Source organism: Protomyctophum bolini, assembly GCF_963924005.1.
Source record: "Protomyctophum bolini genome assembly, chromosome: 17".
NCBI classification, from domain to species: domain Eukaryota; kingdom Metazoa; phylum Chordata; class Actinopteri; order Myctophiformes; family Myctophidae; genus Protomyctophum; species Protomyctophum bolini.
The window spans coordinates 26,823,743-26,839,858 of NC_137878.1; the positions used below are offsets into that span (position 1 = coordinate 26,823,743).

Here is a 16,116-nt window from a genome sequence, read left to right on the forward strand (position 1 = left end):
GGGTTAGATGAGGTCAGTGCCGTGATCTTCATTATGGAGATGGCTATATGGTGGCGTGACGTGTCACAAGGTATGACCATATATGGAGGCGTGATGTCACGAGGCGTGACCATATATGGAGGCGTGGGGTGACTAACTAAATAACTGGCGGACGGACGGGAGATGCAGGTAAATGCGACCTACAATACGGTCGCAATAAAAAATGTGAAAACTTTATTTTGGATGTCAATATATATTATACACACCTTGGCATACTGGGGGTGGCCCATCCATCTGTAATCTATCTCCAAGGCGACATGTCAGGATCTCACTACCAACCAATGAGAAGCCAGGAAGGCACCGGTACCTGATGATGTCACCTGGAGAGGTGGGGTGAGGCATACATGCACACAACATTTGGTGCAGGTAAACAAACACTGTTTGTTTACCTGCATATTACACTCCATATTAAAAACACTTCCGCATCTGTGATTTCCTACGCTGCGATCAATGTGGTTACAGCAGCACAGTAAGGCCACTGCCTGGGCAAATAGATCGATGGCTTCTTTACTTGAAAGGTCGTTCTGTGCGTGAAGCGGTCAGACACCTTACCTATCTCCAGCTCTCCTTCGCCCATCAGAGTGTTAGCATTGGCCACCTCTGGAGGCGGCTGGCAGATTCTTAGCTGGTAGGCTGGGGAGAGAGGAAGGTGAAGAGGAGAGAGGGGCGAGGACAGAGGAGATGACAGGAGGGGTGAGGACAGAGAGAGATGGGACAAGAAGAGGGGAGAGGATGTTAATACTGAGTCGTGACACAGCACAGGGCTTTACACTGACCTCATTCAACCTTAAACCTTAAAGTGCATTGCCGTGCAAATTTCAAAGAAACCGGCAAACGTTCAAACATTTCAGTGCTGTGAATTTGTTAAATCCGACTTGCCGGGGCCACATTCTAATCTACACCAGCCTTTATGCAGGTCTGTAATGGCAGTCCCAGGGGCCACTATTCTTTAGAAAACCAAATAGTTATGTCGTGTAACCGGGATTTTATTTATTTTCTTTTAATCACATACTTGATCCTTAACTTTGCTTTTTAAGTTCAGGTGTTCGGGTCAGCCAAGCCTGGAATCAAAACGAGAGCGACTTTGCAGATAGCGCTCTGCCTTGAATGATAAACAGAAAGCGACTTCACAGGTCCTGAGCGGAAGGAAGGCTGTAATCAATATTACTGCTCAGCCATAGATCACTCACTAACGGAGAGCCAGAGACAGAGACTGAGAGGGGGTGACAGGCAGACAGACAGACAGAGAGAGACAGAGTGACAGAGACAGAAGGAGACAGAGGGAGAGAGAGAGAGAGAGAGAGAGAGAGAGAGAGAGAGAGAGAGAGAGAGAGAGAGAGACAGAGAGAGAGAGGGAGAGAGAGGGAGATACACACAGAGACAGAGAGAATGAGTCAGGGGAGAATGGAAGAGAGAGAGAGAGAGCTGAGGGCTGTAAGTCAGGATTAAATTGACTATGAAAATGAGACCTGCCAATAATATCTGCTGCTTTCATGCATATCAAAGCCCTGTGGGGTGTGCGTGCATGCGTGCGGGCGGCGTGCGTGCATGCGTGCGTTTGAAGAGGATCAGCGCAAGCAGTCATTGATCTCGCAAAGCTCCAAGACCCGCTTTTAAGGCGAGCTCCGCATTCGGCTTTCCGAGTCTCACTCCAATGCAAATTTCCACGACAACATAATCAAACACTGTGCAGGAGCCACTTACAGTGTACAGATGCAGCATGTGCCCTTCCAAAAACTTGACCAAGCGCTTGATATAATCGTGGGGACAAATTAAACAGGTCGACACGCTGGATCAATGCCGCCTTTCAAGTTATTTCTGTGATGTTTACAAAACCCCAAACTGCTCGTTGGCAGCTCTCTCGAAAGACTTTTTGAATCCTAGTTGCAGCTATATTATGCTAAGACAAAACAAAGCCGCAATGCGCTTCTGCTGCCACGGGGGTAAGGTTCCTGCCCACCGCTGCGGAGACGGTAGGGATTAAACTTCTCTGTGTGGCGTCCACCCAGACAGGACGTACGGTACATACAAACACAACTGGCTGTGTTAGTATGTACCGTACGTCCAGCTTGGCAGGACGTACGGTACATACAAACACAACTGGCTGTATCTATGGGAGCGATAGTGGGCGTGGACCTCAATGTCAGGTGAAAGCAAGCGTCCTTGACATCACACGTAGCCTATCGTAGGCGACACATGATTGTCTGTGAAGGAGGTGACGAAGTGAGTAGAACATGTGGAGAATAGGGGATTGGCAAAATAAATACATTGGGCAGAAAAATACATAAAAATAAAAGTAAATGTCGAAAACGGTGATGGAGCAATGAGCTACAACCTTTTTCCTTCAATTGTGACTGTGGTGTTGAAGACAGTAATGCCAAATACAATGGAATGCTCAGACAACAGCTATCAGAAGGAAGGCTTCTGTGAAATCAAAACGAAACAAAAAAGGTTTCCTATAGTGGCTCTGTGTGCGGTTGTGTGATTTCAATCAGCGGGTTTCAATCACACTTGTGTCATGCTGTTGCACAAAATCCTCTCTCTCTCTCCCCCATCACTCCTGTCACTCTCCTCTCCACAGTACAATGCACGGCAATGCTTGGTGGACGATCTTGAAAACATCAGATGGTCCTGTGCGTGTGTGTGTGTGTGGGTGTGTGTGTTGTGTTGTGTTGTGTGACAGCTGACAGTTAAAACCTGCCAACAGAAATTAATTAACGAGTCATCTGTGGAAAAGGGAATGGCGCTGCTCAGTCAAAAAAAACAACATTGAAATGACTGGCACGCGTGTTGTGTGTGTGTGTGTGTGTGTGTGTCTCTTTAAACATTTCAACTGTCCCGTCTGTCAGTGCACATATTCTCAATGGCAAATATAATGGCCATTTTACTTGACAATCTATGCAATCTATGAGTACAGACACAGACACAGACACAGACAGACAGACAGACAGACAGACAGACAGACAGACAGACAGACAGACAGACAGACAGACAGACAGACAGACAGACAGACAGACAGAAGTAGTAGTATTGCCAAGGCCGGACCAGAAGCCAACTATAGAGAAGTCAGTGTGGGACTGGAGTGATTTCCGGCAGATTGCAGTGTTATTATTTTGTCTCCATCAGACGGACAGACGTTACACCTCGTCCCCGTCCTACAATCATTCCCAGCAGCTGCAGCAGCTTGTTGTCTTACCGTGATAACTGAGCACGAAGAAGCCGGCTCCGGAGAAGTCCGAGTGGAATTTGATGAGGATGATGTTGGAGGTTGAGTAGACAGACTCCAGCGCCGTGTTCCCATGGAAATGACCGATTTGAGGGGACGACTGGTCTGGACCATCCCTGCACACGCACCCACACACGGACACGCACGCACGCACGCACACGCACACACACACACACACACACACACACACACACACACACACACACACACACACACACACACACACACACACACACACACACACACACACACACACACACTTTAAACATGTGCGAAGATGTGCACAAGGAGAAACATTGGCTTGGAAGATCGGGGTCTGAGCAAGGTCACTGATTCACTTCATAACCGGATCAGCCTGATCTTCCCATTGTGGAATGATTACAAGGAGAAAACCGACGTGATTTATTAACGTGTTCTCTCTAGAGAACGATATTTGCAATGGGCTACGAGATTCGCTGTCAACAAGAGGCTGCTGCATTGTCCGGAAATGGACGGGTGATTTCATCGGCGTAGAGCGGGTGGATTTATTGGGACCTCTGCTCATTATCCAGTTCAAAATGGTTGAGCATTACAAGGAAATAAAGCTCACATAAACATTCCAGGAGACGACAAGGCCACTCCACAGTTACTAGTCTATGGGCGACATCACGACTGAGAGCCCAAGGTCTCTCGTTTCCAAGCTTTTCTTAACTTTTTGCAGAGACCTATTTGCAATATAAAAACGGCACTGACCCTTTCAATAATAGTAAAATATTAATAATAATAATAATAATAATAATAATAATAATAATAATAATAATAATAATAATAATAATAATAATAGGAATGTTGTTTGACTTTAGTTTTGTCAGAAATACCAGCGGCTGCACTGTGACACCACGATCACACAAAAGCTTGTACTGTATAAGCCTCTTGAAAAATATATCACTCGCCGGGCAATTATTACAAGCATAATCTCACCAAGTACGCTCCTCACCTTTAATGATGGCCCCTAACCGGCTGTCAGATCTCGGTATTACCCAATAGCCAGGGTCATTATCACTAATTACAAAGTATCCCTGTGAAGTTTAATGAAATGATCATTTCCTGCTGTTAAGTTTCCCGGGAGGAGGCCAATTATGCCGTTGGTGACGGCCACGCATGTATGGCATGATGACATCGCTAATGCCCGCACGTGGCTAAGGCTTGTGGTGCCCCCCACATGATGCCATTCTTCCTAACAGCGGGGCCAACATCCATATCTAAGGCAACATCCGCTGTTAAATTATAAACACTCAATCTGCGATTAATTTCCTCCCTTCGGTGCCGTATGGGAACACGTATACAGACATGTGGGGCTTTCGACGTCTGAGGTAATGGCGTGTGAGCAGGAGGACGGCCCCCGCCATAACGACAATTATGTGCTATTATCCCCAAATGTCGCTATGTCCCGTTGTTAAGGCTCTCAGTTTGAGACCAATTAGCAGAGGAGGCTGTGCTGTCAGCCCCGGGTGGAACTGGACTGTTGTCACAAACACAGCTTTATCGCTGTGCTCTCCGCGGGGAGCGAGGCTTGTGCGTTGTGTGTGTGCGCGTGTGTGTGTGTATTGTTTTGTGCTTCCCTGCTGGTGATCTCTGCAAAGTGCAAACTGTGCGCTCTCTCCAAAACTAACATAACAGTTGGGTCAGGTGCACGTTGTGTCGTCGTGCACGTTGTGTCGTCGTGCACAGGGCGTGGGCAGCTGGGACGGCACCGGGTGTGCCGTATTTATTTGTTAAGCTGTCGTGGCAAAGCATCGTGACAGACGAGGATTATACAAACGGCAGAGTGGATGGATAGAGCAACACATTTAAGGCCAGCTTGATCGCACTAAAGGGACCAAGATATGGTTATCAAATGACATTAATGCAATTATTATTACCAGTATGTGTAGTAGTAGCATTTTTGAAGCAGCACTCACTAGTTCTGACTTCTATCTAGACTATGCTGTGTGTGTGTGTGTGTGTGTGTGTGTGTGTGTGTGTGTGTGTGTGTGTGTGTGTGTGTGTGTGCGTGTGTGCGTGCAAATGTGTAATTTTTTAAGGTAAATAAATAAAATACCACTTCATATTTCATAGAAAATAAAACAGCACTAATCTTGCATAATTCTTACTCGGTGAAAAATAATGAAAAGATATCCTTCTAGACTGTTCAAATAGGACCAAAATGATTACATTCGGATAGTTTCCCAGGGCTCATTTGAGTCTAATGTAATAATAGCTTGAATTTATATAGCGCCTTTCATGAACCGCTTTATAAAATGTACCAACAACAATCAACAACGATATGCCATAAGCCTGAGAGAATAAGTGTCTTTTCAAGGCAGCCTTAAAAGAGTCCAGTGTTGGAGCATGGCCAATCTCTATTGGGAGAGAGTTCCATAGGGTGGGAGCTGCCACACTGAACGCTCTGTCCCCGAAGGTTCGCTTGACTGCCTTGGGGACAGAGAGAAGGTCCAAGTTTGTGGACCGCAGGTTCCGTGTCACAGGAGGTTTATGGTTTATGGAGGAGGCCTGAGTGGTAGTGTATAGAGCCAGGGCATTTTGACATTTGTAGGTGAGAAGGAGGAGTTTATACGTGATGCGGAACTTGACAGGCAGCCAGTGTAGTTGTTTAAGGGTGGGGGTGATGTGCTGCCAAGGCTTGGTGCAAGGGAGAACTCTGGCAGCTGAGTTTTATACTGCAGCCTGTTTGCGATCCCAAACAGGACTCCATTGCAGTAGTCCAGGCGGGAGGTAACAAATGCACAGCATTAGACTATAGTATAACTTACAATAAGTAAGCAAACGTTTTAACCGAATCAGAGATAAATCTGCCCCAAACTCGTGAACCCAGCTTGACTTGGTTATGAATGGCCCAAAAGCAGCAACTATAGGCTTCTTTTGGGCTTTGAAAATAGCAGGTCTCACAACACATTGTGAGGTTTTAGATCTGCTATTTTTGAAAGAAATATATTGACAAAAAAGTTAACATTTAGAATATTTTTCAAACATTTTAACAACACACATCTTAGTATGTGGGTCCCTGGCACAACTTATTTTCAGATGGGAGGGTGGTTTTGTATCTATGGACAAAATACTACATTAATCTGGTTTACAACTGGTTTAACAACATTAGGAACCCGCCGCAACTGCCGATATTTGCAAGTGACTTAATAGAAAAACAAGCCCAATGTCGCTTAGAATAAGAAGACATGTGCACCTCTGGCCAAGATTTGGGACACACACACACACACACACACACACACACACGCAATGATCTCATGCACACAGCGAATGACAGGTACACTGAGAGAGGAACGGTAAAGAGACAGGCAGGGCTGGACGGACGGTAAAATATTTATGGATCTTTTTGATGGTCCACCGCCCCGCTGGGATTTGTCCCCATATATTATCCCAGATGGCCAGTACTGTATATGAGAGAATGAGAATGATAATGTGAACTGAAAACGAACATGACTACTACATCTCTTTTATTTCCGCTACTGCTGTTAGTATGGTAATTTATTTTCTTAATGACTTAAGGTCCCCACACACCGAGCGTGTTTTTCCGGATTTCTAGCAGCGTTTCTCCATCGGTTTTCCGAAAAACGCGCCCAGTGTGCAACCACCTTTAAGCCCCATTATCGAACATCAAACGTATATCAAAAGCAGAGGCATGGAAAAAATCACCCCCCCCCCCCAAATTACCCCCAGGAAAATCAAACTCTGACTATCAGCATTACTACTACTACTAATATGGCCCCTTACCAGACAGTAATATAGTCGTATTGTTGTTCGGTGTTCAGCACAGTGAAGTTGATGTAGATCCCATGTCCGGGGGGAACTCTCACGCTCCACACACAGTCCTGGAAGTTGGGGTACTCCTCAGGGTGACCGGGAGAGTAGATGGTCCCGTTTAACGACGTGATGTTACCGCCGCACAGAGCTGTAAGACAGAACGACGAACAATATGACCCTTCATTAAAACTGCTATTAAATATTACATTCCTGCTGATGTTTTGGGTTATTACGTTGGGCGGCCAGGAGAGTTGATGTTTCGGCGCGACATTTAGCACCCCCTCGAAAACGAGATCCTGTATCTCAAGGGACTATTCCTAATAAAATTATTTCAATATATACCGGGAGGCTATTTAATGCCGTTAAGAGCTGTAAGATGGATGCGTGAACAACATGAACCTTAATAAACCATCATTAAATGAGTTACATTAATCTAGTACAGCCATAATGTTTGGCTATTCCTTTAGACAGCCAGGAAAGGTAGATGCCTTCATTAGAGAATATAAGTGATTATCTGCCTTAATAAAATGCTATATATTAAAGGAGAATTTCAGACTAGAAGGCTTTCTTACCTTCATTTGTAGTTGTTGTACGTCCCCACCAAAGAGGTCCAGGTGTTATTTTGTGCAAAAGTGCATTATTGGCCATTTCCCCTACCATAAGACCTCAATGGGGGTTGGGTTTTTGTGCTAAATAAGTAGTAAAGTGTGCCACTTGGGATACTACTTACATTATGAAGAGAGGATATATACAAAGAAATTGATTTTTGAGCAATGGAAATAAGCGAATTAGCAACCCAATGCCCCATTCAATTCAATGCAATTTAATTCAATTCAATTCATTGAGGGCTTATGGTAGGGGAAATAGCCAAAAATGCGCTTTTGCACAAAATAACACCTGGACCTCTTTGGTGGGGACGTACCGTAACAACTACAAATAAAGGTAAGAAAGCCTTATTCTAGTCTGAAATAGTATCAGCCTAGATAATGGGTTGTCTCATTATAAAGGCTCTCTCCAGTTGGACAGTTCCTCTGGCTGATCAAAAGAATAGATGTCTCGGTGTTGTACTGTAATTAGCAGCTGCAAATTACTACCACTGCTACTACTACCACTACCACTATTATACCTTCTAATAACAATGGTGAAGATAATAACATAGAATAATGGAGGATATTTGTAATTCAATCGCTGCTTTATTTGAGTCTTTCTTTTCTCTGTTCTCTGCTGAAAACACTACGATGTCACCTCTCGTGTACAATTTACAATTTAGGCATTTAGCAGACGCTCTTAATCCAGAGCGATTTATAGTAAGCAAGAACAAAAAAATCTCTGCCACTCCACAGCACCTTCAATTGAGAATGAATTACTCTGTGCCACACAGAGTAATAGCACACAGACTGTGTGCCATCATGGCAGTGGCTGAAACATATGCCCTTTAATCGTCTGTTCCTTAATTCTTTGGCCCCAGGGCAACGAGCGACGCAGGGCCACAAGAATGTACAAAGGGATATTATTAGTTATTACACATGATACAATGGAACCATTTCTCTCATTTTCAAGTCAGCGGAAGCATTCTCCCCTTTCTTTCTTCCCGTTGCCTGGCTTGCTCTCCAGGTATCCCCAATTAGTAAGCTCCCTGATCGCAACACGCACGCACACACAGTCACACACACACACACACACACACACACACACACACACACACACACACACACACACACACACACACACACACACACAGCTTGTGTGATCAAGCCATATAGTTTAGTCGGGATAGAACAATTATAGCTTAATAATCCTTTAGGGTTTTGTTTTGGAAGTGTTAAGAAGGCAAAAGGGCAACATAAACATCAAGCTATAGATTATGTACAAATATATAGCAGTCCTCAGAGTAAAGGCTCGATGCGTAATGCATCAGAAACTATGCACAAAAAACAATTTCACCCACTTTTTGTACTTTGTGTAAACTGTGACGTGAGAATAAAGTTGATTCTGAAAATGGAGAGTAAGAAGACGTAGTATGAACCTTCACATCGCGGCAGCGGGTGGTTCCAGGTCCGACTGATGCCGTGCAGACACGTCAGCGACGTCTCCCCGATCGGCGAGTATCCCGGCAGACATTCGAACGACACCGTCATCCCCACGCTGAAGTCTGAGCCGATCACGATGCCGTTGCGGAACGGCCGAGGATCCGGACAGCTCTGGAGCTGGTAGGCTGCATGGGGAGAATAGACATGAATACCAGCACTCACGTTGCATCCTGGAAGGATTCTTGTTTTATTTTGTTCCCCGCAAAAAACAAACAACAACAGTGTGGACGTATCGGCCCAATAGGGCCTTCCTCAGCGTAAATCTATGCGTGGGGAGGCAATGGACCAATTACCGATTACCTCACCGAACGGACCTACCAGGTTTCCTGGAAAGGTCTGTTATCATCCCCCCGAACCCTCCAAACTGGGGTCCCACAGGGATCTGTACTTGGTCCCCTCCTTTTCTCACTGTACACTAAATCCCTTGGCACTATCATCTCTGCCCACAATATATCCTATCACTGCTACGCCGATGACACACAACTGTTTCTATCCTTCCCCCCTTCTGCCACTCAGGTGGAAGAGCGCATCACGGCATGCCTGGCTGACATCTCACAGTGGATGTCCTCCAACCACCTCAAGCTGAACCCAGACAAGACTGAGCTTCTCTTCTTCCCAGCTAAGTCCTGCCCTATGCGGGAGTTAACTATTTCCGTAGACAACGCCCTGGTAACGTCTGTCCCAACAGCCAGGAATCTTGGTGTTGTCCTGGACAGTCAGCTCTCGTTCAAAGCTCACATCACAGCTGTCACTCGATCCTGTAGGTTCACACTCTATAACATACGACGAATTAGACCGTTCCTCACCCAGGAATCAGCCCAGCTCCTAATCCAGACAACAGTCTTGTCAAAACTTGACTATTGTAACTCCCTCCTTACTGGCCTACCAGCATGTAAGCCTCTCCAGCTGATCCAAAATGCCGCAGCTCGCTTGGTCTTCAACCAGCCAAAATTCTCACATGTCTCCCCCCTGCTCCGCTCCCTCCACTGGCTCCAGGTCGCTGCCCGCACAGAATACAAAACTCTGATGCTGGCATTCAAAGCAACCAAAGGTATGGCTCCCCCATATCTTGCAAGTATGATTGAACCCTACAAACCCTCCCGCGCACTCAGATCAGCTAACGCAGGGAAGCTGGAAGTACCCTCACTAAAAACGCCGGGACAACGCTCCACACGTCCCAAACTCTTCTCCCTTCTGGCTCCAAAACTGTGGAATGCACTTCCCATGGCAGTCAGAACTGCAGCATCACTCCCAATCTTCCGCCGTAGTCTGAAAACCCACCTTTTCAGACTCCATCATGGCCCATAGCACTTACTCTACCCTAGATAGCACTTCTGTAGACTTAGATAGCATTTAAAACAGACTTATAGCATGTTATGTAGACAGCACTAGAATTGCATTGTATATAGTCATAGCACGCCATAGTACATATGTATAGCATAGTAGTATATATGTATAGTTTATACGTATAAGTTTCATTATATAGATATTCCACTGTTACTTTCTTAGCTTACGCATGTTTCATGATGAATGTTTTTATGTGATGTATTCCCATGCTTTTGTTCTTGCTTAATGTAAGTCGCTCTGGATTAAGAGCGTCTGCTAAATGCCTAAATTGTAAATTGTAAATTGTAATTAAAATGACATGTTGTTGGTGGGGTGGCTTTAAAACCCCTGAGACCAGATTCTACAAAATGACAGATTCAACAATCTGTCATTTTGTAGAAATTCTACAAAATGTCTTCTACATCATGACAGTTTTCTGAAAAACATATGTTTCTATGCAGTGGTGGAAAATAACGAAGTACAATTACTTCGTTACTGTACTTAAGTACAAGTTTGGAGAATTTGTACTTTTATTGACTACTTTTCTTTTGCTGTATTTTTACTTTTACTTCGTTACATTTACAAGGGAAAAATCGTACTTTTAATGCGCTATATTTAAAATCGGACACCTCGTTACTCGCTACAAATTAAATAATAAAATCTTATATTTGTCTTACTGGAGGAATGCGCAGTTGAGAATTGAACAGGGCTGCTCCACTCTCAGATAATAGGGGGGCGGAGTTGTGTTCTGCTGCCTGGCCTGCTTTGAAGACGGCAAGACGCACACACTGTGTTTTTTGTCACACGCATTCAACATGGATATTCACCGAGACACAGTCTTAGCAGAAGGATTTTTTATTTTTGTCCTTGCCTTATGCCTTACGCCCATGCCTTAATATTTAGCGGTAAACCAACCAATAAGTCCTTATCCGACACAAATTAACTAATCTTTCTCAGCCGTCACTGGAGCGCGCATCTAGCTACTGCATGATCATGCACGCTGACAGACAGCAGACACTGTCCCAACTCCTAACACAAACACTGAGGGAACTTGTTGTTGTACACACATAATGTGCCACGAAAAATAGCTTCCAATAGCTTAGTTGGTTATTATCGCTTCGAGGAGGTACGTGTCCATAATATCGCCACGAACGGCCAACAAAAGACATCTCTCTTCCACAGTAGTGGAGTTTTAGTAAAATAGCTGATATACAAGCTCACAACTCGTCGCGTCCGGACACGTTGTGAGCTTGTAGATCAGCCAACCCCAGCATGCGGAGATGCAGGCTCTGAGAACGTTCAGAAACTTTTGCCTTCACAATAAAAGCATGCAAAAGCCCATATAGAGAAGGAAAAATAATTCGGTGGCATTTCACATTGCAAAAGAGCAATTTTTGTAAAATGTAAAAAATATATAAAAATTAAAGCAAAAAAAGAACGAAAAAGAACTATAATAGTTTTTTTCAAACGATGAACTTTAGTTCAAAATTTGGAATGATGAACTATGAACGGAACTAGTTCATTTTAAAAATCAACAACTGTGAACTGAACTATAGTTCCTAAAAAAAAAGAACTTTCCCAACACGATGTATGCTGTTGGGGGTTCTGTATTTTCAGTATTTGTATGCTATTTAATTTTTTGGAATAAAGCCACTTTTGACAGGATGACAATTTTGGAAATTAATTTCTTTGTATTCATTTTGAAAATAATTTTGTATTTTGTACTTTGTACTTGTACTTTGTAATTTTTACTTTTATACTTAAGTACATTTTACGCCGGGTAAATTTTTGTACTTAAGTACATTTTATTTGAGGTACTTTTATACTTTTACTTAAGTAACTTTCTTAATGGGCACTTTGTACTTTTACTTAAGTAATTTTCAAGTAGAGAATCAGTACTTCTACTTAAGTAAAATATTTTTGTACTTTTTCCACCACTGCTATGTCAGTGGTGCTCAAATTATTTCATGTCAAGGACCCCAAAAATATATGTAATTGGCTGCCGAACCCCATCTCAAAATATGTTGTTTGAAGGACCCCCCAGAAGCAAAGATGTGTGTTAAAAACGTTAGCTCTGAAAGAATATAATATTCAAAGATTTGCAACACATTTTCACGTTAAAATGACATGTTGCATCCTTGTCATTTTAGATTTTGTAAAATAAATATGTACGAGAACGCAGCACGTCACTACGAGCTTGTACATCTACTATTTTACTACTGGTTTAGAAGGCATTTGTAGAATCGGCCTCAGTTGTTAATGGGGTTAAAAGGTTCAATTCTATCGATTATTCACCCGATGGATTTTACATTTTATTTTTTTGTCACATCCACCCTATGGAGACACTCTCTTTGTGTCTCCACTGCTGCATACAGTACTATAGTCATCGGCTGTGATTGGCTGATAGCGGTGGGTCAGTCACCTTGATATGTGATGTGAAAGCCAGGCTTGTTCTGGGAGTAGTCGCTGTGGAAGAAGAAGCTGGTCTGGTGGGTGGTGCTGAACAGAGCCTTGGGGAGGATCGGCCCGCTGAAGCGGTCGATCACGGAGCCCGTCTCCATCGTGCCACTGCGGATCTCCAGGTAGTCGTGGATCGCCTCCGTGGAGAAGTTCAGGAACTGCAGGTGGATCCCTTTCGCAACGAAACCATGTACGGCAAGTTGAGATAAGGTGATGTATACGATAAGACAGACAGACAGGCAGGCAGGCAGTGAGGGAGGGAGGGAGGCAGGCAGGCAGACAGACAGACAAGACCTTACCAAGGCTTTTTTATTTGGTTCTTACCAAATCCAATAGGTAAGTTGACTGACCATGTGCAGTCTAGTCCACTGGGATAGTTACCGGGGTAACCGGGACTCATGATCACCCCACTCACATCTGTCATCGACCCACCACACTGGGCTGTGTGTGTGTGTGTGTGTGTGTGTGTGTGTGTGTGTGTGGGAGAGAGAGAGAGAGAGAGAGAGAGAGAGAAAGGGAGGGGTAGGGGAGACAAAGTGTACACAACAATTAGTAAAGGATATTTTAATTAGCACAACAGGTCTGAAGTCTTTACATTTAAACCTGACTTACTCTAACCCCCTTTGTTGAATTCGTGAACTTTTAAGATTTGGCAAATATGCTCTACAATCAACGTATGCATAATGGAGATGATTGCTCCAGTTTGACCTGCGTGCTGTGCACTGTGGATTATTAGCAGCCTGGAGTATATCCTAATGCTTCTGCACACTCTGGATGTTACTTTAATGGTCCCATCTATCACGGCATCATCTCAAAAGTGTCAGATTATGCAGATCTTCCAAGTGCATTACAACAGAGACAAACACAGGAGGTAAATATTATAAAACGCTTTGCTAGACAACGGTTATTTCCAGAGAGGAGGCTTCCTCAACTTTTTTTTTTACTGTGCAGTGATTGTTTGTTTTGTTTAAAAGTGGCCTAAAGTAAAAAGACAAATAAAACAAGCAGTTAACTGGAAGCTGTTCACAAAAAGGTTTACCTAACTTTGCTACTACAGGGAAAACATGCACATGTACACGTTACTATTTGTGTGCGTGTGCAGGTGCGTGCGTGCACAGTATGTGTACCTACCCAGACATAGTGGTACAGGATAGTTCCATCTTCGTACAGGTCCAGGCATGCAGGTAATGTGGGCATTACCCTGTAAACAGAATGCAACCAATTCCAGAACCCTCGATTATTTAACAAATGGCTAAAAATATCAGAGATGTTTATGGTTTAACTTGGGCCCTAGGGACCCCCGAGACACTCTATTCAGACCTTAGACACAACATTAATTCAACGAAGTACAGTATATCTGGCAGAAAGGAATGAGCGCTCTGTGAATGTGTGTATAAGACTGAGAATAACTATCCTATGCCATTCATGATGCGTAGCCCGCGAGCTGGCTCAGACAGGAGAGTGTTACGTAATTGGGAAGAGATGTCACCAGCAGCTGATCACCTCAGCGGTCTATTTTAGCTTCTCGTTCCGTTCCTTCTTAAGCCTAATGCATGCTTCGCCGCTGAAAACCGCATCTCGCCGGCGCTATTTTCGGCGCGTGACACTGACGTGCATTGAAGTGTGAATCGGGTTTTGCTGTCACGCACCGCTGGCGCCGTTGGAAATGTATCTCTGCTCCTACCAACATGATGCCAGCACCTGAATTCCCCAGTGGTGTTTGGGTTTTTTTTTGTCACTGTGAGCTTTGTTTTTGTCTCTGTGGGCTTTGTTTTGGTCCCTGTGGGTTTTGTTATTGTCCCTGTGGGCTTTGTGATAGTATATGCTGCTCCGCTTAAACGGTTTTCTTCTAATTGCTTTAGGTGAAACATGGAGTGAAGTGATACTGTATGCAGCAGAGCCTGAACAAACGCCAATGTCAAATACAAGTTCACACCTGTATTTACATTCCATTCTATGAAATAATCGCATACTGCACTGTACATCCGAGACATATAAACAGTTTTGTTGTATTTATGCCTATTGATGTGCTATAAAAAGCAAGGGAAACCTAATCAATATACCCTGTGAATGGCTAACCAAGGGCCTGACTTTTTCTTTGTAAGGTATTGTCACTTTAAAGATTATGATACAATTGTGAAAAATGTAATCAACCAAAAAACCTGAATCACACATTTGCTCGAATTATTTGTTTTACCTGAAGAGAGTATCCTTGTTCACAGGCAAACTGTACAACGTCTCCAACCATGAATCTGTCTCCTTGTCGGACTCCATAGTTTGGAGTCTGAGGCTCTGGACACGACTCCAAACCAATAGCTATTAGAAACGTGTCACACACACACACACGCGCGCGCACACGCATGCACACGCACACGCACACGCACACACACACACACACACACACACACACACACACACACACACACACACACACACACACACACACACACACACAGAAAAGCAAATACATTACAGTGCATGTTATTATTGTTATCCATGACACTGACACCAAGCCATATGCATGCACGTACAGTCGTACACGCACAGCCTCGCTCGCACATATGCATTGCATATGCACACACTCCCTCACTCACTCACTCACGCACGCACGCACGCACACACACGCACCAGACACAGACAGACACCCACATCACGCTCACAGAGGACACAAGCACAACTGCCACCCTGTGGAGATCACAGTCAGTGATGTAGCGGTGAGATGGCGCTACCTGTGTACTCCAGATGGAAGCCTGCTGCTGAGACACTGATATCAGAACTGAAGCTGAGATACAGGTTGTTGGAGGTACTGTTCAGGAGAGGAGGGATGGTGGTACCTGAGAGAGAGAGAGAGAGAGAGAGAGAGATTATTCCTGATTTGCTTACTTGGTTGAGATAAATGCAGAAACTTAAGTAATAGCAATGCTAAAATGTCTTATGATGTAGGCCAATTAAAAAAATGTCCACAGTTTCAGAGACCTGCAGATCCATAACTCATTTTGGTTCAACGATATCTGGGGACCCTACAGTATCCCCTCATGACCACAACCGCGATTGCAGATATCGTGGCTAAAAATCGACTTCCTCACTCCTTTCTGCACGTATATTTTGGGACGCCATCGATAGGTCAACTCACTGAGGAGAATGTTAAGGATGGACAGACGGACGGACGGAAGGACC

The 16,116-nt window shown here is 44.2% G+C and overlaps 1 protein-coding gene across 2 annotated transcripts in view; it reads right to left on the reverse strand.

Annotated features, from left to right (window-relative positions):
* Positions 1-16,116, reverse strand: part of csmd3b (CUB and Sushi multiple domains 3b) — a gene marked incomplete at its 3' end in the record, with an annotated part of 479,766 nt that overhangs the window by 43,930 nt on the left and 419,720 nt on the right. For both annotated transcript variants that reach the window (XM_080787482.1, XM_080787483.1), the window contains 10 exons: positions 15,669-15,773; positions 15,137-15,255; positions 14,071-14,140; positions 13,264-13,380; positions 12,902-13,111; positions 9,090-9,278; positions 7,034-7,211; positions 3,236-3,381; positions 592-672; positions 246-359 (listed from right to left, as the gene is read on the reverse strand). In XM_080787482.1, coding sequence (XP_080643608.1) covers positions 246-359; positions 592-672; positions 3,236-3,381; positions 7,034-7,211; positions 9,090-9,278; positions 12,902-13,111; positions 13,264-13,380; positions 14,071-14,140; positions 15,137-15,255; positions 15,669-15,773 — 1,329 coding nt within the window. The remainder of the gene's footprint in view (positions 1-245; positions 360-591; positions 673-3,235; positions 3,382-7,033; positions 7,212-9,089; positions 9,279-12,901; positions 13,112-13,263; positions 13,381-14,070; positions 14,141-15,136; positions 15,256-15,668; positions 15,774-16,116) is intronic.